General features: G+C 49.0%; 1 protein-coding gene across 1 annotated transcript; it reads right to left on the bottom strand.

Annotated features, from left to right (window-relative positions):
• Positions 1–657: 657 nt before the first annotated feature.
• On the bottom strand, positions 658–17,955 carry GGT5 (gamma-glutamyltransferase 5). The gene is made up of 12 exons (XM_079322828.1): positions 17,590–17,955; positions 10,563–10,693; positions 8,942–9,031; positions 7,795–7,984; positions 7,362–7,519; positions 6,793–6,942; positions 6,255–6,388; positions 5,649–5,851; positions 5,184–5,275; positions 4,331–4,440; positions 3,882–3,989; positions 658–3,682 (listed from the first exon to the last, which is right to left on the bottom strand). The coding sequence occupies exons 1-12, from the start codon at positions 17,748–17,750 to the stop codon at positions 3,536–3,538; spliced, it is 1,674 nt and encodes a 557-aa protein (XP_079178954.1). The 5' UTR covers positions 17,751–17,955; the 3' UTR covers positions 658–3,535.
• Positions 17,956–19,610: the final 1,655 nt, after the last annotated feature.

Below are 19,610 nucleotides of genomic sequence, written 5' to 3'. Positions count from 1 at the left end.
AGGGAATGGCTTTAAACTGAAAGAGGGTACATTTAGCTTGCATATTAAGATGATGTTCTTGACTGTGACAGCAGTGAGGCCCTGGCAGAGGTTATCCAGAGAAGCTGTAGCTGCCCCATGCTTGGAAATGTCCAAGGATAGGTTGGATGGCACTTGGAGCAGCTGGATCTAGTGAGTGACACTCCTGATCATGACAGGGGGCTCAGAACAGGATGGTCACTGAGGGCCCTCATCATTCCATGTCCCACCTGTGGAATGCAAGGCTCTGCTCCTGGGTGCACACAGGGTGTTGGTGTGGGCTGCCTGCTCTGGTGCAGAGCATGGAGAGCAGGACACATTCCATGGCTGATTCCAGCTGATGGGAAAGGAAACTGTACCATTAAAAGGCAATTTAGATTATTAGCTGGAGGGTTCACTTCTTGCCCTTATTCTTCAGTCTGACATTAGCACAATTTTCTTCTGGCAACCATCCAGCCTCTGCAAGGGAACAAAACTCAGCTGTGAGAGAAAAGTGGCACGAGCTGCACCATTCCTCAGCTTCTCCAGCAGCATATGAGGCTCCAGAATGAACAACTGCTACTGCTGGAAACACCTGCATGGAGTCCTCTGTGCTTGTGTGATGGGATAGGCAACAGGTTTAGAGCAGAAATTCCCAAACAGGTTTCAAAACACTTTATTAACAGCATAACTTAAAGACTTCATTAGAAAATAGAGCAGCCTCTGTACACTGGTGCTTTAGAAGTCCATGTAAGTTCATTTCAGTACAAAAATAATGCTCTCTTGTTGGGAGGAGCAGGAATGTGGAGAGACCAAAATGAGAGACTCTTGACACAGCAGATTTCAGCAGCAGTGAGGAGGTGGCAGGGCAAGAGCTGAAGTGCCAAAGCAGGTACAACCTCAGCTTCATCAGGTGTCCTGCTAGGAAGAACTGCAGGACTGGGAGTCTCTGTGGCACTGAGACATCTGCACTCCCATTCCCTTCTGTCTTGCAAATGAAATCTGTGATGGGTTTTTAAACTGATACTTGCAAAGTTAATAGTAAAGCAGTTAAACTGCAATGAGTACTGGACTAAAGATAATATTCCTGTGTCCTTGGGGTGGGAAGTAGCTGTGATTCTAGTGCACTAGAAAAGTGATAGGCTGGAGTACTGCAGGGTGCTTCACCCTAAGGTGTGTCAGAAGCAAAGGTCATGGAAGACTTAGTTACTTGGTGACTTGGGTTTTCTGTAGTGAAGGTGGTCCTGAAGCCCAATAGAGAAACCAGGAGTGCTCTCCCTGTCTCCAGCCAGTGTCACTCTCAGTTGCTGACTGTAAACTCTCAGCTCAGTGGGTTAGCTGGAAATAGCTATGGATCTTGCAGAGCCAGCCTCCAGTCTGGTCTGTGCTGCAGATGGTGTCTGGCTCCTGTCAGTGCTTCCCCTTGCACAGCTCTGCCAGGTGCTATTTCTGGCACTAGAACTGATGCACCCAGCAACTGCTAGCTGGGGCAAGGGAGTGAAGGTAGAAAACTTCAGCAAATTAGGTAGATTTGGTTTCTTTGGTAGTCACAGTCAATGTAAGCCCTTCCAAGTGAACATAAAAACTGCCCCTCATCAGCTTTTAGGGCTGTTTCCTTTCCCATTCACCAGCACTGTGATGCTGCCTCACAGGGTGCCAGGCCAATTCCATGGTGTGAGTGAGCAGCTCTGATGGAGAAACCAGGAGTTCTTCCTGAATTGGGGGAATTAACATGAGTTCCACTTGGACAAGGAGGGAGTGGGGCAGTGCATGGAGCTGGCTCCATCCATGAGGAACTTGATTTCCAGCTGCACAATTAAGTGGTTGCAATCTGGTAACTCAGCAATCATTCACTGGTACAGCAGTCCTTGCAATCCTTGGTGTACAACTTCTGAAGGAAAACACATCTGGCTCTGCTCAGCTTCACTCAGACCATCACTAAAATGCAAGTGAAGGCTGAGATTGCAGTAAATTAATGGCTTTATTGGATAGGCATTATGGGTAAAAAAATTGGCTTCAAATCTAGCTGGCCTTGTTTTAATTTGTGTTTTTTAACAGTGTGTGCTTGTTATGATGTTCACAGAGGGATTCTATTTGTTGGAGAGCAAGGAGTCCCATGGGCTCTGTGTGTGAGGGGGAGGGCTCTGCTAGTGCCTGGCTCTGGTTTCTTTCTCTTTCAGACACACACTGTGCCCACAGGGCAATCAGCCTCAAAAGCTTCCAGAAAATGGAATTTTGGAGGATTCTGGGAATTTGACCCTGCATATTTGAAGAGCTTTGGGGGTTTTGTGGGTTGTAGGCTTTACTTTCTTAAATGTTTCATTCTCTTGGCCATTTTGAACAGGGCAAAGTTATGGATTAACTGCAGAAGACCTTTTGCATCCAGGTGCAAATTTAGGACCTTTTGTGTTCAGGTCTCTTCTCCTAAAGCTTTCTCTTTCTGTGATGGTTGTTAGAGTCCTACAATGCCCTCCTTATGGTCTGAAGAGAGCACTAGAGCCCAGCTGTGGTAAACAGAGATTTGGAGCATGTAGCTAATGCCCAGTAGTGCTGCATCACTTCTCAGCAGTTCTGGTGTTTTCCATGGCTAGGCTGAGCTCAATGACATGTCCTGATCACATATACTTTGCAATTTGAAGAAAGTTCTAAAGTTTCCAAACACAACATTTCTGCTGCCTTCCTGCCTGCCTTCCCAGAGCCTGATGTACCGATGTGGAGGAGGGAGAGCTGGCACAGCTGGACCCATCTCACCACAGGGAGAGGAGAGGCAGCTCCAGGGAGCTGAGCTGGAGCCTGTTGGTCCCGGGAGCATGGAAATCACATATCCTATGGGAGGCTATTCTCAGAGTCACAGTGTGCAGGGCTGGAGGAAGTGTTGGTGCAGTTACCCTGAGCCTTTGTGGGGTCCTTTGCACCCCTGAGGCAGAGAGCAGCAGGCAGGGCAGCACCTGTGCCATGGTGTGATTTCATCTGCCACCTTAGGGAAAAGCTGGCCTTCTTTGGATGGGAAAACAGAGGAAGAGTGTGGAATTCTGTTCTCTTCCCTTTCTAAATCCACACTTTAAGCTTGAATGCTTCATATTTTAAAATCCTCACCCTACAGACACTTCTTGCTCATAGCTAAAATAGTTATGTATTTCATATTGCTGAGCCCCAGTAATAAGCTTATTGTGGAGCAGCCTGAAAGAAACCCAGACTCCATCAGGAATGGAGGATACAGCTCCACATTTCACAGTGTTCTCAGTGGGGTTTGGACCAATTTTCCTTTCACATTTTGTATTCTCTCACTCTGAGTAACTGATGTGCTCAATATATTCTCTGTGTATCACATAAGTAATGAAAGGTGTAGCTCTAAACAAGGTTGGCTGACCTCTCCTTGTATTGCAGGGTGACCTGCAGTGTACTGGAATTAGGTGTAACCACAGTCAGTGCCCATACTCCAGGAGACATCCTGATGGGAACAGGAAATGATGGGCCTGTCCAAGCAAAGCATGTTCTGAATCTCCTGTGGCTTTGTGAGTTGTGGTGGCATTTCACACTAATATCCAGCCGATTTCCCCAGCTTCCTTTTATCAGAGTAAGCAGAGATGCATTTTCCTTCCTTGGAAATTCCCTGTACAACATTCATTGCAAATTTATCTTTCTTTTCCTTATGTCCTCTTCCCAGCAGGCCAGTCTTAACCTCCTGTGTGGGGAGAGAAGAGGAAATGAAGTGAATGGGGCAGGGGCCTGAGATCTTAACATTGCCAGGTGTGAAACTGTAGGATGTTGTGTGAGAAAGTTGAGAAAGTGAGGTTTAAACAAGAAGGATGTGAGCCAGAGGCAAAATAAAGATTATCCAGGAGAGTTACAGAAGCAATCTGCTTCCCAGCAAGACCACTCACCTTGCTGAAAGACTCCTCAAATAGGACACTATCACCCTGGGTGTGCATGACAGGAGCTGAAATGGCGTGTTCCAAGTCATAGCCAAACCACAGCTTGTTTATAATCCCCTGCAATAAAACAAATCCCATACTGCTCAACTGGACATAAAACCTGGGCTGTCCAGCCCAGGCTGCACTGAGCCAGACCCACAGTCCTACTAGCTTGGTGTCCTGCTTTTGTGGTGACCAATATCAGATTCCTGGGGCAAGTAAAAGTGTAGGACGAGCACATAATATTTCCCAGAATGCTTTCCCTGGCCTAGAGCCTGCAGTCTTTAGTGACTTCTGAATTACAAATTAAAAACAAGCACCAAGGAGTCAAGATCTGAGGAGAGCTGAGTCAGCACTGGCCATGGCTAGAAATCTGGAAGGGCTGAAAGAACTGGCAGCTTGCTGTGGGTTCCACTTACCATGGTGGTAGCACTGATAATCCAGCTCCCCCCAGCTCCTCCAATCACCAGCATGTCTCCTGACTTGGAGATGAGGATGGAAGGCACCATTGCTGAGGGAGGCTTCTCTCCTAGAGCAGGAGCAGAGATATTATTCTTTCCATATGGCTCTAAACAGGTTCATCTATCTTGACTTTGTCTCCCACAGAAAACAAGCTGCTGCTCCTTCCTCAACATGCTCAGGAAAAATTTCCTTGTAGTGAAATCCTGTCTGCCAAGAAACTGGAACCTTTATGGCACAAGCTAAACAAACTTCTCCTGATGCAGGACAGGGTAACCTACAAGTGTTCAGGACTTGCTGCAGCTCACCCAAACAGATGAGGAACCCTTAGCAGAAATCCTGCCACAGCAGCCCTGGTGTCCTCTCCCAGCAGGCTCAGGGGGATGCAGCAGGGACAGCTTGTGGCACAAAGCCATGTCTGCCCCAACACTGCTGTGTCACAGAGCTCAGTGCAAGCCTGTAGCAGCTCCATACTCAGGATTACAGATGACCCTAAAATATCAGCAGGCATGTCTTAGCAGTAGTTTCTTCACTTCTTCCCTCCCCTAGCCATCAATGATCACCCTACCTAGTGATCAGCTTCAGCATTTTTAAACCTCTAATTTCTCTGGTTAGAAACCAAAACTCCTGTGTTTCCATACAAGGAGATATGTGAGTATACATAGATACAGTACAGGGCTTTATCCTCTTTTAATCTGAAATAAACTTGCTCTCATCCAGATCTAGGAAAGGAAAGAGTACCTGTAAGTTTATAGGCTGTCCCTGCCCACCTGTACACAGCCTGTGCTTTATTCTGAGGATGAGGATTCTCACCTGGTTTAATGCTTCTGTTTGCTATGCAGAAGTCAGCAAGCTCATTATTTAAAATGATCCCAGTTTGGTTAGAATACACCAAGGAGCCAAACCTGCAGGCAGGAAAGATGTTGTGGATAACATTAACTGCACACGGCACCCTGTAAGTAACTTCTATCTCCTCCCAGGCTCCAAGGGTGTCCAAAAGGAATTTGTGCTGCTGCTGGTGACAGAGATAAGTTCCCTGTTACTGGTGCCTGTGGGGATTTGCTCAACCCACAGAAATTCAGCAAGAGCCTCAGCAAGTTCTTTCATCCTCCTGAATTATGATGGCCCTTGGAGTTGCTGCTCACAGATCTTTTCTGTCACATGAAAAAAGCATTCACAGCCCAGAAGCTGCCTAAACCAGTGAAACCCAGGGGTTTGCATTGCTGGCAGCCCCTGCAGCTCCCCTGTGAGCCCTGTGACCAGGGCCTGGCTACTCACGGGTAGTTGATGGTGCTGGTGGCAGACACGGCGCTGCCGTCCGCAGCCAGCACCGAGATGTGGCTGGTGCCCATGCTCCTGTAGTGGTCACTGGAGAGGGGCTCCAGCAGCCTGTAGTGGCTGAGTGGGTGGTCACCACGACTGTCTATCTGCTGCCTCACAAACTCAGCAAACTGCTCAGATAGCAGTGTCCCCAGAGGCACCTGCAAGCACAGCAAGGACACTGAGCTGGTCGCCAAAGCACAGGCATGTCTTTGGGCACAGGGGGATTCAGGAGTTGAGCCCCAAGAGTCAGAGCTTGGGGCCCTGGAATGGCAGCATTCAGCTCCAGGCCTCTTCCATCCTAGAAAATGGACCAAGCTCAGCACTGAGGCACCTCAGCATTGGCAGGAGCATGTGCACATTCTTTGCCAGGCAAGCGAATGCCATCCTACAGCTGAAGCTGCAGGGTAAGCAGCCTGATCCTGCTTCTGACTTGGCCAACTCAGCTGCATTGCTCTTCAGTAGCAGCTCTAAGTATTTTCTTTCCTTCCAGGCTGCAAAGAAGGAGCATGTCAGAGTATTGCTCAGTGCTGCAGCACTGTACCAACACACCATGGAGCTCACCTGAGCTTCAGAGAAGGCTGGGTCGCTCATGTTGGGTCTTAGCATGTTGCCAAACTTCAGGGCCTCTGCGATGTAGTGATAGGTTTCTACCTTCTTCTCAGGTGTTGCTAGTGATTCTTTATTGAATTTATACTCTATGAAGCAGGATGAAATTATTTTGTTTACAGACCTGAGGCAATGGTTTTTCAAGAAGTGAAAAAAAAACATTGAAAGGGCCCTCCTCCTCTTCCCATCCCAGTTCTTATCAGGTTTCCCCTATGCTTTAGCAGGATGTGGATGCAGAGACAACAAAGTGCTAACTTCCATTGTGACTTCAATTTCTTTTGAAGCATTGGGAAAGTCATGCATCCTTTGGCCTTTGCAGTAGCTATGGTGATGCTGACCCACTGTACAGGTTCACCCTGCTGCACAGCATGGCCACACTGCTGCTTTGGGCACCATTCTGGCTCAAAAACTGCACATCTGCCATTGCATTTTATCACTCTGGAGCAACACTCTCTGAAAACCTCTTGCTGACCCTTTTCCATTAGGAATTTACCTTCCAATACCTTGAGGATGAACATCAGCACTGCACCTCCCATGGGTGGTCCTGGAGCAAATACCTTGGTGTGGTTGTTCAGGGTGATGTTCAGAGCTGAGGACACCTCTGCTTTGTACGCCCTAAGGTCCTCCAGTGAGAGACTGGACCCTTCAACAGAGACCCAGGAGCTGCCATTAGCACAAAAATTTGTATACTGGTGCTGTGGGCTGCCTACATCAGAGCCCTGGTAAAGTTTCTGAAGAGCCATTCCCTGCAGCCCAAATTCCTTCCAACCAGCACAGCATTGCCATCACACATCCTCATGTGCTGCCAAGCCCAGCATGTCCCAAAGCCTAAAGGAGTCAGAGGGGCCAGTGCATGGGCACTGTGGGCAGAGAGGAGTGGGTGGTCTCAGCCCTGCTCTGAGCCTGAGTTACAGGGATTGGGGAAATGTGCCCTCTGCAGTGTCAGGCACCACCCTAAGTGACCAGCAAATGCCATGTGTTGGCTTTTCCTGGCACAGGCTCACTGTGAGCAATGGCTGGGAGCCAGGCCTGTGTGTAGGACTAGGTGCAGCTGTTACCTACCAGCCTTGCTGATGTCCTGCACCAGGGCCTGTGCTATCTCTCCCTCATAGAAGGCTCCAGCCCCGTGTTCTGCTACAGTTTCCAGTGTTTGCTGCAGCGCTCGCCAGCGGAAGGTCTCGCCACGCTTCAGGAACCTTTGACCATCACATAGCAGTGGGCTGGTAAAGAAGAACATTCATCAGTTTTACAAACTGAGCTCATTCTTGCCCAGGGCCAATGACCTCTTTTCCCTACCAAGAGCTGATCTGGATTGTGTATGTTGTGTCCTTTCCAAGGCAGTGCTACACTGCAGCCTCTTTTAAAAACCCCCTTCTGTGATTGTCTCCCACTCCACAGCAAATACTCCCTGTGCTCCATGTCAGCACGTCAGGGAAAGGGTCTGCAGCTGAGGGAGCAGTGGCCCTCACACTGCACTCCCATTCATGGCTCTTACCACAAGCTTTTTCCCCAAGCAGACAAGGCTGGGTGCTGGAGAATTCTGTCCACGACTGGGGAAATGGCAAGTGGCTGTGCAAGAAGCTGGATGGTTGGTTCAAACAGGGCTTTCCAAGGCAAGCGGCCGTGTCGCCTGTGCGCTTCCTCGTAGCCACGGAGCTCCCCGGGCACGCCGATCCACTGGGGACCTGGGGGCAGCACAGCACTGTCACACCCTGCAGGGCTCTGCCTGGGGCTGCCCCCTCTCTGAAAGCTCTCACATGGAGTCTCAGCTGGTAGGGGCAGCCAAGGCTTCTGAAAGCAGGCTTGGTTTGTTCATTGCCTTTTCCTGTTCGTGTATTTCCCTGTTGCTGAACAGCAGGGGTACACAGGGGCTGGAGCCAAGCCTGAGGTGTGCTCAAAGTGTAACAGGAAACTCATGGGGCCTGTTCAAACACCAGAACAAGGAAAGCACTGAAATTCTCCATCCCTGGGGAAATTCAAAAATGTGACAGGACAAGAACCTGAGCATCCTGAGCAAGACCTGACATCACCCTGCTTCAAGCAGACCTCCAGCTGTCCCTTCCAACCAGAGTTACTCCTGATTCCTTTTCAGGTACTTCCAAGGATAAGAACATCTCCAAATCTAGGACACACCCCAAAAGATAACCTTCTAGGGAAGGAGAATGAATACAGCAAGAAATGTGGAAAGATCCAAGATGTGCTGCTGAAGCAAGAGTGCCTGAGCCCAGCAACTCAACCCCTGATGTGCCAGCATGCTTCCCCAGTCTATGGACATGGGCAAGCACAGGAGATTGATTTCTTTTATTTCCAGAAAGCTATTGGTCTTACTTTTCTCTGTAAGAATTTCTGGGAATGAGAATTTTGGGAAATCTAGTCTTGAACTGCAGAATTCCTATAGAGAAAAGTTACATTGTGATTTCTCCTCATGCTAGATCCCCATTGTCTTGCTGGTCAGGTTGCCAGTGTTGTTACCAAACAGGAATTTTTATGGACCTAGTATTTTTAGTTACTTTTGCAAGAGGCAATCCAGGTAGAGTGTGTTAAACTAAACAGAAGTCCAGATCAAGTCAGTGAGGTGCTCAGTTTTTGAGCTCTGTGCACACCAGGAGGGAGGTCATCTGTGGTCCAGGCTGAGTCCTTACCAAAGGGAAAACCAGCACCACAGCCAGACAATAACTTGTCAGAAAACACTCGTGGGACTGTCTCACGGGCATTGATCACCTCGACTGCTCCTGGAAAGAAGAAAAGGGAAATGCATGATGTTGTTTTCCTGAGGCAGGTGGGATCACACTTCAGTCAGCTGCAGCACTGCAGTCAGCTGTAGCTGCTGGCCCAGAGCTGAGCTGCTCTGGAGTCTTTTGCCAGATGTGCCAAGTGCAGCTGCAGGGTCAGATGTCAGCACAACTTGTCCTTGACTCCTGTGCTTTTATTTAGAGCAAACCAAGCACTGCCTACCCAAAGGCCCTGGAAGCACTGGCAGATGGCAGGGCTTGTCTCCAGCCAGCAAAGGTTCTCCCCAGGGTTCATGGGCTGGGACATGCTGCCTCACACCTGCAGGTTCCTACACTTCTTCTACAGGTGGGACATGTCAGAAACATGATGTGAGCCTAATATTCCTGGGAAGGCCATTTTCCAAATGACAATGAGGCAAGTCCATCACATTTAAAGCCCTCTATGTATCAGGGAGCTTGAAAGCACAAAAGCAAACCCAACCCCAAATCCCCACTTGCACACACTCGTGTTTCAGGCCTAGCCTCTCATTTTGCCTCCTTCTCTGCATTGTATTTATCTGTCCCTGTCACAGCCCACAGAGCCAGCTGTGCTGCAGGAGCCCACAGTGCTCCCTGGTGTACCAAGTGCCTGAGCTGTGCATGGCTGGGTGCAGCAGCACAACTCAGGTAGCAGAGGAGGATTGTTGTCAGGAAACAAAGTTCCATGGCTCTGCCAAAAGGAAATGGAAGAAAAATATAGGTGTTCTGCCAAATTAAGCTCTTGCATAAGATACACCCAAACATTTCCAGATTTGTGGCTCTGAGAAACTACTTGGCAGGGGTTTTAAAACCATGATACTGTCACAGTGTTCATTGTTGATATTACTATTAGATATATAAGCTCTGGGGGTTTTTGGAAGCCAGGACATAAAAACTCCCACATTAAAAACATAAAAGCAAGAAAACAACACTAGAGTTTAAGCCAAACACAGAAAGACTCCCCAGCAGACACTGCACACTGCTAGGTTTAGATTTCTGAAGTGGAGATGCATCTCCTGGGACAGGAAATCTCAGCACTGCTTTGGGGAGTCCCACCAGCACTGGTGACAGCAGTGAGACACAGCACAGTGTCAGCAGGCACTGCTAGAGCTGCTGGGGCAGCACAAGCCCCTGAACTGCCATCCCAGGGGCTCAGCTGAGGCACTGCCAGCCCAGCACTGCCCTCCTGCCTGCTTCACTCAGCCACTCACACCTGGCTGCAGCCAGCTGTGTGACTTTGAAATGTACTTGGGGATTGCTTTGGAGGGGGAAGGAGAGGCAAACTCACTTCATTTTATATCAAAGCTCTTTCCTCCACACACACACCTTCTTGCTGTGAAATGGCAATCACAGCTCCCTGGGGTGGATGTTTTGAGCACAAGTGTGGTTTGTGATGTAGCTTTTATATTAGAAATATTGCTTTGAGAGAATAGGAAGGATTCTGATTTCTCTGCAGCAGTTGTGTGTCTGCAGAGGGATGAGGCACCATGGAGAAGCCTGGGCAGGCCCATACCTGTGCTGGCATTATAGATGGTAAATATGACTCCACCACCCAGGCCTGAACTCTGAGGGTTCATCACTGAAGTGCAGATCAAGCCAGCAATAGCAGCATCCACAGCTGTGCCTCCACTTTTCAGGATGTTCCTGTGGAGGGTAGAAAAAAAAACACTGTTAGAATCCAGGAATGTCAGAGTGGAGGAGCATGAAAATGCCTTCTTGGAGCCCCTGCAACTTGAGGAGAGCATCTGGAGAAATGCAGTGGCAGCAGTGTGGGATGAGAGGGCACAGAGGGGAACCTTCCTCTGCTGGAGTGAGAATGAGCAATTAGAGAAAAAGGAGAGTCCTCAGGAGGAAAGAGCAGCCAGGGCCAGAGCTGTGTGAGGCTGGACTTCCACTGGGCAAAGAGTTATGGGACAGAGAGAGCTGAGCTTATTAGCACAAAAATGCCCCACTCTGCTCCTTGTATTCCCAAAGACAAAACCAACAAAGAATCAAAAAACTAAACTGGAAACAAACCCCTCAACTGCTTCTATCAAGGCACAGCTACATGAAATAACACACAGGCATTAAGGCTGCCTCTTGCTGCTGACAGCAAGGAGGTTCTGTTAGAGAAACATTTGTTTCTCAACAAATGCTTCCCTCAAGAACATCTGAAAAACATCTTTTCCTTGCAGTGGGAATGGGGTGGCATTTCCTGCCAGTAGCCAGCACTGGTGTTTGCTAGGAAGGTTCCTAATTGTTTTATTGGGTTATTGCTCAGATAAGGCAAAGCCTTATGGAAACTGGAATAGTTCATTAATTGCAGTGCAACTGCTCCCAGAGTTTGCATGGGAACACAGAGCACACACAGAGTCTGGTGTTTATTTTCCATGCACTGATGTGTCTGGGAGCTGCTGGGTGCAGGAACAGGATGTTGCCAGCAGGCACGCTGATTGTGGCTTTCCTTTGTTCCCCTGAGCGTCTCGGAACGCTGCCTGGAAGGAAACAACATGTGGACAAGTGGGAAGAAAAGAAACAGTAGGGAACACCAGGCCTTCTGATGGGGGTCTGCATGGCTTTGGCCCCCTAGCAGCTCCCTGGTGTGGCTCTGAACATGGACACAGCTTTAGGCTCGCCCATCCAGCGTTGCAGCAGGGCAGGGACTCACCGCACCAGCGTCCCTCGGAGGTGTTCTGCTGAAATGCTGTTAATTGCTGACCACAGAAAGGAAGGAAGAACATGAGGGCTTCCTAAAAACTGGGTCAGCTCTGCAGAAGAGCCAGACAGTGTGTTAGAAATTTGGAAAAAGAGGGAAGGACTGCTACCCTGAGCTGGGACAGTGCTCCCCAGAGCCTCTGGATTACTGACTGTGAGGCAGCAAATGGCAAAGCCTGGTGACAGGAAAAGAACTGCATGGTTCTGGCACTGAAAAACAGCTTTAAAAAGGAGATGGAGATGGTATAGTGCACATTTCAGTGCAATGCATAAAGACTTTAATGTGGAGCATCAAGCACATTTCCCAAAGCCTGAAAAGCACCAGATTCTCACCCAAGTTCACAGCACATTCTCACTGGCCTCCACCCTTGACACCATTCCCTCTAGCCTCTCCAGAGACTGAAACTCCACAGAAAATACACTGAGCTGGCTCTTGGTGTGTCACATGTGGCTCCTGTGTGCCAGGACTTCCAGACAGAGACCTGCCACTTCCCTGGAAGTGACGCTTGGGGAATTTAGGGCAATTACATATAGCAAAACCACATTTGGTTTTATGTGGCTCAACCTGGCTCCAAGTAATGGATCTTTTCTGCGAGTGGCTTAATTATAATGCAAAATCCTTAATCAAAATGTGGCACCTTACCAGGTCTCTCTCGAGATACCAGTGCTGCAGCTGACAAGATCTGATAACAATGTTTTGTCCCATATCCTTCCTGCCATTTAGTTTCAGCCTTAGGGTTTAGTCATTAATCGAGTTTCCTTATAATAAGGAGCAGAAGAGGGTGTTAGAAACTAAGTGCCAGCAGCAGCAAACAGGGACTCACCCTCCCTGGAAGGGGGAATGATGGTCCTTTGCTCCCAGCAAAGATGGGCTGTGCTGGACTGCAAGCCTGCTGTTCTGCCCTAGGTTAGAGGGACCCCTGAAGCCCCTTTAATCACACTGGAAATGCTAATGTGTTAAATTGTATTGATTATTTTTTTCCTGCTGAAGGAGGCTGGGGACTGGGAAACCACCCATTAACACAGCAGCTACCTCCTTAGGATTTATGCAGAGCAAAAGCAACAACTGCTTCTGTAAAAAAGGGACCAAATTTAAAACGTACAAGAAAGAAACCAAATCCTTTGGGATGTAAACATATTTCAGAAATCTGCTGGGTCATCACTGAAAAGGATTTTTGCATCAGATTCTCTGGCTTGAGCTGAGCTTCCCAGGGCTGTGGATGTTTTCTGACTGTTAAAGTCTCACCATTCTCACCCTCCCCACCACCCTGTCCCCCCGGGGGGTGGGGATTTCAAAGAAGGCCAGTTCCCAGGGTTTATGCTGGGCTGTGCTGGAGTAATGGGATCAGAGATGGCTGCTGGGCCAGCTTGCCTTGCTGCAGTGAATCCCATCACTGGGAATGAATTTTTCTTAAATCTCTCCCTGACCTTATGCTGGCTCTTGCTTCTATCCTTTGGGGAACAAAGGGATGCAGAGCAGTGGATGACAGAGTTCAAAGAGCACACTTGTAAGGGAATGTAGAGCTTTTTGCATGCTTGATGAAAAGAGCTTCATTCAAGAGGGAACAAGCGGCTTGGAGATGGAGGTGAAGTTTGAGTTCCTCTTGCTGTCACAGGAAAACCATGTCCTGTCTCTTCAGGGGTTTTGACATGAGGACAAGCTAGTGAGGTGGACTGTGGTACCAAATCCACATCCTTGGGTAAAAACTGCTCTGGTTCTCCTTTTTAGCCTCCCACTCATCTTCATCAAAGTGTTTCACTTCGTTCAGGGATAAGTTTTCTCCCAGGGCAGGGTCTTAGTCTTGACCAGGCAGCTGTACAAAGTTGCTTTCAGCCCCCAATTTCCAGCAGAAGAAATGCAGCAAGAGCCCAAACTTGTTCAGCACTGAGAGCTGGGCACTGGTGGCTAAGGGGAAGTTTAGCTCAGGACCTGCCAGTGTGGATGGTGACAGGCTGAAGGCTCACTGAGACTGCTCACTTTCTGCAGAGACCCTAAGAGTTGCATAAAGATTTCAGAAATCCAGGGCACATGAACACAATCTCCAGAGCTGGAAAACACACGGGCCCTGAGGGCTTTCCCCAACCCACTGCCCCACTCACTGAAATACAAGATTCCTCCTTGAGCAAGTTTAGTTCAGTTATTCTCAGTAAGTTCAATTGACAGTTGTATTAGGAACACACAAAAACTCCCAAAGGGAAGAATCTTAAACCAACAGAATATCATGTAGTGCCCCAGGAATTTAATTCCTGAAAAATCACAGAGCATGTGGTCTGAATTTATCTTTAAAATAAACAAGAGTTTTTAATTAAAGAATAAAATCTGTAAGTCAGAGATTAGGTGCTGATTTAGATTCCAAAGCTTTAGGCACCAGACCAGTTCTCTGAGCATCCCCTGCAAGGATTCCTGTGAGCTTGGGAGGGATGTGCAGGATGAAAGGAGTGGCTGTGGGGAACAGTCTGGGGTCAGAGCAGGAGAGAGGGTCTGCAAGGTCACTGAGGAAGAGCAGGGCAAACAGCCCTGCAGTGTGTAGGGACTGGCATCTAGGGCTGCTCAGCTTTGCTCTGCTCTCACCTTGTAGCTGAAGGAAAGCAGCACATGAACTGCCAGTTCACAGGTGGGGACAGCAGGGCCTAAGCCAGAAACTGCTCTCTGAAACTGGATTTTATTGCTACTGCTGTGACAAAATTCCTATGAACGCTAAAATCTTATTCAGCAACGATGTGGCAGGAAGCAGCTGTCTGCTCATCATCTCATGGTGCTCTGCCAGGGACCCTGAGTCAGCCCTGGGGAAGCCCTCACCCTGCAGAGTCACACAGGAGGTGACAGGGCAGAGCAGATGGCTCTGAAAGGCTGAGCCCCTGGCCAGAGCCCCTCTGTTGTGGCACCCTTGCCATGTGAGACTTCCTCACCACTGGAAGAACATCATTTTCTCACCTCACAGTTTGCTCTGAGAATTTATCTAGTGGTGACCATTATGTGTTAAGAGCTGAGAGCTTAAAAAGTGGCATACAGATATAACAGCACAGAAATGTCTGGGGGAAAATTAACAAGATCACATGCAGTGCAAGAGCATGCAATAAGCTTTCTAGAGAGAAAAGTGAAGCAACAACTGTGGGCCAGTGGGATGGAGAAAGAAATATGACAACAACAAAGAAAAGGGCAAATATTATATAAAGCTTCTGATCCCAAGTTCTCTTGCAGAGGAATATTTTTATAAACAAATTTACTTTTATTATAATTTTTTACAAGAACATGCACAGAATGAGTTGAGAGAACAATACAGCAGTTTGTCTCATTCCAAGTCTAAGGACATCATGAAATGAACACAAAATTTCCAAGAATGGCTGGAGGCAAAAGGAGAAAAAGAAGCAGCAATCATGAAGCTGACCATGAGGCAGAAGTGAGCAGTGTAGAGCTCAGGCAAAGGAAGAGAATAATCATGGCTGGAGAGGTCCCAGAGGCTTGGAAGGGCTGGAGGGGAGAGAAGGACCTGATGTGCAGATGGCCCAGCATGGGCAAAAGGGGGAAAAATTGTGATGGGAAGGTGGAGCAAGGACAGGGTTTTGTGGGGATCATTGGCACTCTTTGTAGGAAATTTAAGTTGGTCCATCAGACTGGGACAGCAAGTGTGCTGGAGGTGCAGCTGCAGCAATGGTGGGGACTGGGGAAACCTGTGGAGCTTCCTGTTGAGAGAAGGGAAGGAAACAAGCAAGAGCCCAGCAGCAGTAGCCAACTAGATAAAGCTGCTCAGCTGTCCACTAACCACAGATTTCTGTGGCTCTCATTTCAATGTCTTCCAGCCAATTATACACTACATCAAGTTAAAATTTACAATAGCTGCAAAAACAAATACAGTGGTTTTCCCCATCAGATTCTCTGGGCCATCCAATTATGTACTTTCCTTTTTTCCCATTAATAGTTATTTTACAAATACTTCTGCTTTCTGAAGAACTAACATGTGGTTTCACATAAAAAACCCTATCTCACTGCTGCCAGAATCAGGGGTGAGACATGGCAAAGTGTGGTATTATGGCACCAGGTCTCATTTCACACCCCAGCCACAAGGCAGAGCACACAGCTCCAGCATCCATCACTGGAGCATCCAGCACCTCATGTAAACTTCCATCCTCCTGCTTTTATGGATACAGGCATTTAATAACTGAAGGAACAGTAAAATAATAACGTGGGAGTCAAAATGTTTGAGAGACAAGTTTTGCATAAACTGAAGGTGTACAACCTGGGCATCTAGAGAATTGTCTAACCTACATTTTTCTTTCCAGTTGTTGTAAATATGTCCTTTGTACTTCTACTGTCTTGACTGAATTTCAATTAAATCTGGTCTTTGCTTTTTCTTCATAGCAGACACACTTGCTACAGGCATCAGACCAGGAACACATCTCCAAAATGCAGGGATGCAAGTCCTCTTTTCCCTGCCTTCCCTTCCTTGTTTCTATTGAAGCCTGGCTGCAGCTCTCTGCAAACTCCTCTAACTTCTTGATTTATTCTAAGTCGCTTATCAGATAGATCTACCACATCATAAAAAGTAAATTTTTTCCTTCCCCACTTAAAACCAGCATTGTACTTACATACTACAAATATTTATACCTTCCAAAAGGCCAAGGGCTTGCACAGCTGCAAATGTTTGGGATGCTATAATGCAAGTAAGCATCAGCCACGGAGCAGAGGCGCCGGCTGGAGTTGCAGAATCGCTGCGCAGCTGGGAGCGGGGACGGAGCAGAAGCGCGGCTCAGCCCGGGGTTAGTGCCTGTCCCGGGGCAGAAGCGCGGCTCAGCCCGGGGTTAGTGCCTGTCCCGGGGCAGAAGCGCGGCTCAGCCCGGGGTCAGTGCCTGTCCCGGGACAGAAGCGCGGCTCAGCCCGGGGTCAGTGCCTGTCCCGGGACAGAAGCGCGGCTCAGCCCGGGGTTAGTGCCTGTCCCGGAGCACAGGGCAGAAGCGCGGCTCAGCCCGGGGTCAGTGCCTGTCCCGGAGCAGAAGCGCGGCCCAGCCCGGGGTCAGTGCCTGTCCCGGAGCACAGGGCAGAAGCGCGGCTCAGCCCGGGGTTAGTGCCTGTCCCGGGGCAGAAGCGCGGCTCAGCCCGGGGTCAGTGCCTGTCCCGGGACAGAAGCGCGGCTCAGCCCGGGGTCAGTGCCTGTCCCGGAGCAGAAGCGCCGCTCAGCCCGGGGTCAGTGCCTGTCCCGGAGCAGAAGCGCGGCTCAGCCCGGAGTTAATACTTGTCCCGGAGCACAGGGCAGAAGCGCGGCTCAGCCCGGGGTCAGTGCCTGTCCCGGAGCACAGGGCAGAAGCGCGGCTCAGCCCGGGGTCAGTGCCTGTCCCGGAGCACAGGGCAGAAGCGCGGCTCAGCCCGGGGTTAGTGCCTGTCCCGGAGCAGAAGCGCGGCTCAGCCCGGAGTTAATACTTGTCCCGGAGCACAGGGCAGAAGCGCGGCTCAGCCCGGGGTTAGTGCCTGTCCCGGGACAGAAGCGCGGCTCAGCCCGGGGTCAGTGCCTGTCCCGGGACAGAAGCGCGGCTCAGCCCGGGGTTAGTGCCTGTCCCGGAGCACAGGGCAGAAGCGCGGCTCAGCCCGGGGTTAGTGCCTGTCCCGGAGCACAGGGCAGAAGCGCGGCTCAGCCCGGGGTTAGTGCCTGTCCCGGAGCACAGGGCAGAAGCGCGGCTCAGCCCGGGGTTAGTGCCTGTCCCGGGACAGAAGCGCGGCTCAGCCCGGGGTCAGTGCCTGTCCCGGAGCACAGGGCAGAAGCGCAGCTCAGCCCGGGGTTAATACTTGTCCCGAGTGCTGGCCCGAGTCCCGACAGACCCGCCAAGGGAGCCGAGGAGCTCCGTGCACCTACCGGCCCACCAGGGAGCAGCTCTCGGTGTCAGCAGCCACGGCACCGTGCAGGTACTGCTGGGGAGCGCACCTGGGCTGAGTCAGGATGACCACAAGTGTCACTGCCACTGCCAGCAGCCCCAGGGTCAGCAGCACCAGGCAGCAGATCTTCCCGGTGGACATGGCTGTTCTGCGCCTCCGGAGCGCCTGGAAGGCTCTCCGTGCTTTCGAGGAGGCGCCTGCCTTGCTGGGGGAAGTGGATTTATCCCGGCAGTTTTGGGAGGGAGGTCCCGCTCCAGTGGGCTCTGCCCCTAGCTATTACATTCTAATATTAAAAGCTGCTAAAAAGCGAACTCTGTACTCTTCCTTTCCTACTCTCTGAGGTGTGAGGGGCTTTTCACTCTCTTTTATAAACTTTCCTTGCAGATCCACAATCCGCCTTTTTTTTTGTGTCTGTATGAAAGCATTTAACACTTTCACTCCTGGAGCACTTCAAAGAGAAATTTCCACACTTCTCGGCTTCTCACAGCCTCTCTGACTTCCCGTTCTTGACACACAAATTACCTAACAAAAGTGGCCTATGTGAATTACTGGGAAAAGTACCTCAGTCACACTGCAAACTTGGGGTATTTTGTTCCTGTAAAACTACTCAAAAAAATAAAAGCTGAACACACTGTACAAAGCTAGAACCTTCATATTTACTTAGCTTACCTGATAATTTATTATAATCTTATTTACTTTATTCATATGTACATCTTGCCAGTGTCCACAGCATACATCTTCTGTAGATGAGCACAAGAGAATGACTGGAATGAAGCAGCACTTTGCAAACACTGATGCCCAGAGCACCAAGAGCTCTGGAGTCCAGCCTGTGCATGGCTGCTCACTGGGACAGACCTGATCCCTCACAGGGCAGTGATAGCAGCAGGAATTGCTACCCAGTGCCACTGACCCCAGCTGGACCTTTAGCACCTCTTAATTCCACACTTCTCCTTGCACTAGAGAAGTCAAAGCTCCACATCTGCCTGCTGTCTTTCTAAAAGATGTAACCTGTGATCCTTTCCCTGCTAAACTTGAGAGAAGGGGAATTCACCTGTGCAGATTTACATATGTATTTCAGAGCAGATTTTGAACTTCTTCCACTAAACTTCATCTTATAACTAAGCAATACTATTTCACGTCATATCTCAAGAAATTGATTTGATAGGCTAAAACCTCTTTGTTGTGGTTGTATCTTCTCGTAAGGTTACCTTGGAGAACTGGAAATAATTCAAGAAAAATGCATGGTTTTGTCCAAGATAAAGCCATGGTCCATAGGTAATAATTTCTTGGTCTCCACACCTCAGTCTCACGTGGCAAGTACACTTGGCATGTGTAAACAAGCTTCCTCAGCTCTAATGTAACACTTCACTCCATTGCAAAACATTGCTGATTTTATAGATTTCCCAATCCCTACATGACTTTGATGTTTCGTTTTTGACAAATTACAGTATAACACTTGAAGAATCATCATCCTGCTGTTTCTGGGAAAGCTCTCCCCTTTAAACTCATAGCAGGGCTGACCACTCAGTACCAATAAGATAAGTAGATTTTGCCTATTCACTTTCACCAAATGCTGTGGAGAATTCAACTGCAGTCTCTAATTTCTCCCAGTTTCCAGATTTGGTTTTTAACTCAGCACATCAAACCTCTGCAGTTGGAAAATTATCCTTGTGCAGTCAAGGAGGAGACTTGGAAGAGGCAAGAAAGGTGAAAGAGAGCATCTTGTCCCAGACCAAGGGAGGTGCCAAGGATGGCCTGGGAAGGCCAAGACATAGTTGTGATTATCCCAACTAACAGCTGCCTCTCACAGGAAAACCCATTTTGTCTTTTAGATATGGAAATGAAGACTGAGCCTCTTTGTCTCTTTCACTGTGTAACCCTTACAGTCTTCTACATTCAACTTTGACCATATGATTCTAGAAACTCTGCACTGACCCTCCCATGTCAGAAGCTGCTTAGCAGTTCATATGCTGGGATTCAGGACTTTGACCTCTATTTTTC

Source organism: Erithacus rubecula (assembly GCF_903797595.1).
Source record: "Erithacus rubecula genome assembly, chromosome: 19".
NCBI classification, from domain to species: Eukaryota; Metazoa; Chordata; class Aves; order Passeriformes; family Muscicapidae; genus Erithacus; species Erithacus rubecula.
The sequence above is the reverse complement of the archived record's forward strand: the minus strand, read 5'-3'. Positions and strand labels throughout refer to the sequence as shown.

What these genes read in the sequence shown, in the direction of transcription:
- GGT5 (XM_079322828.1), bottom strand. Translation starts at nt 17,750, where the DNA reads ATGTCCACCGGGAAGATCTGCTGCCTGGTGCTGCTGACCCTGGGGCTG. An exon ending in CATCCTCAAGGTATTGGAAG is followed by an intron (nt 6,389 to 6,792) that starts GTAAATTCCTAA and finishes CCTGCTTCATAG; the next exon opens with AGTATAAATTCAATAAAGAA. An exon ending in AAACAGAAGCATTAAACCAG is followed by an intron (nt 4,441 to 5,183) that starts GTGAGAATCCTC and finishes CTCCTGCTCTAG; the next exon opens with GAGAGAAGCCTCCCTCAGCA.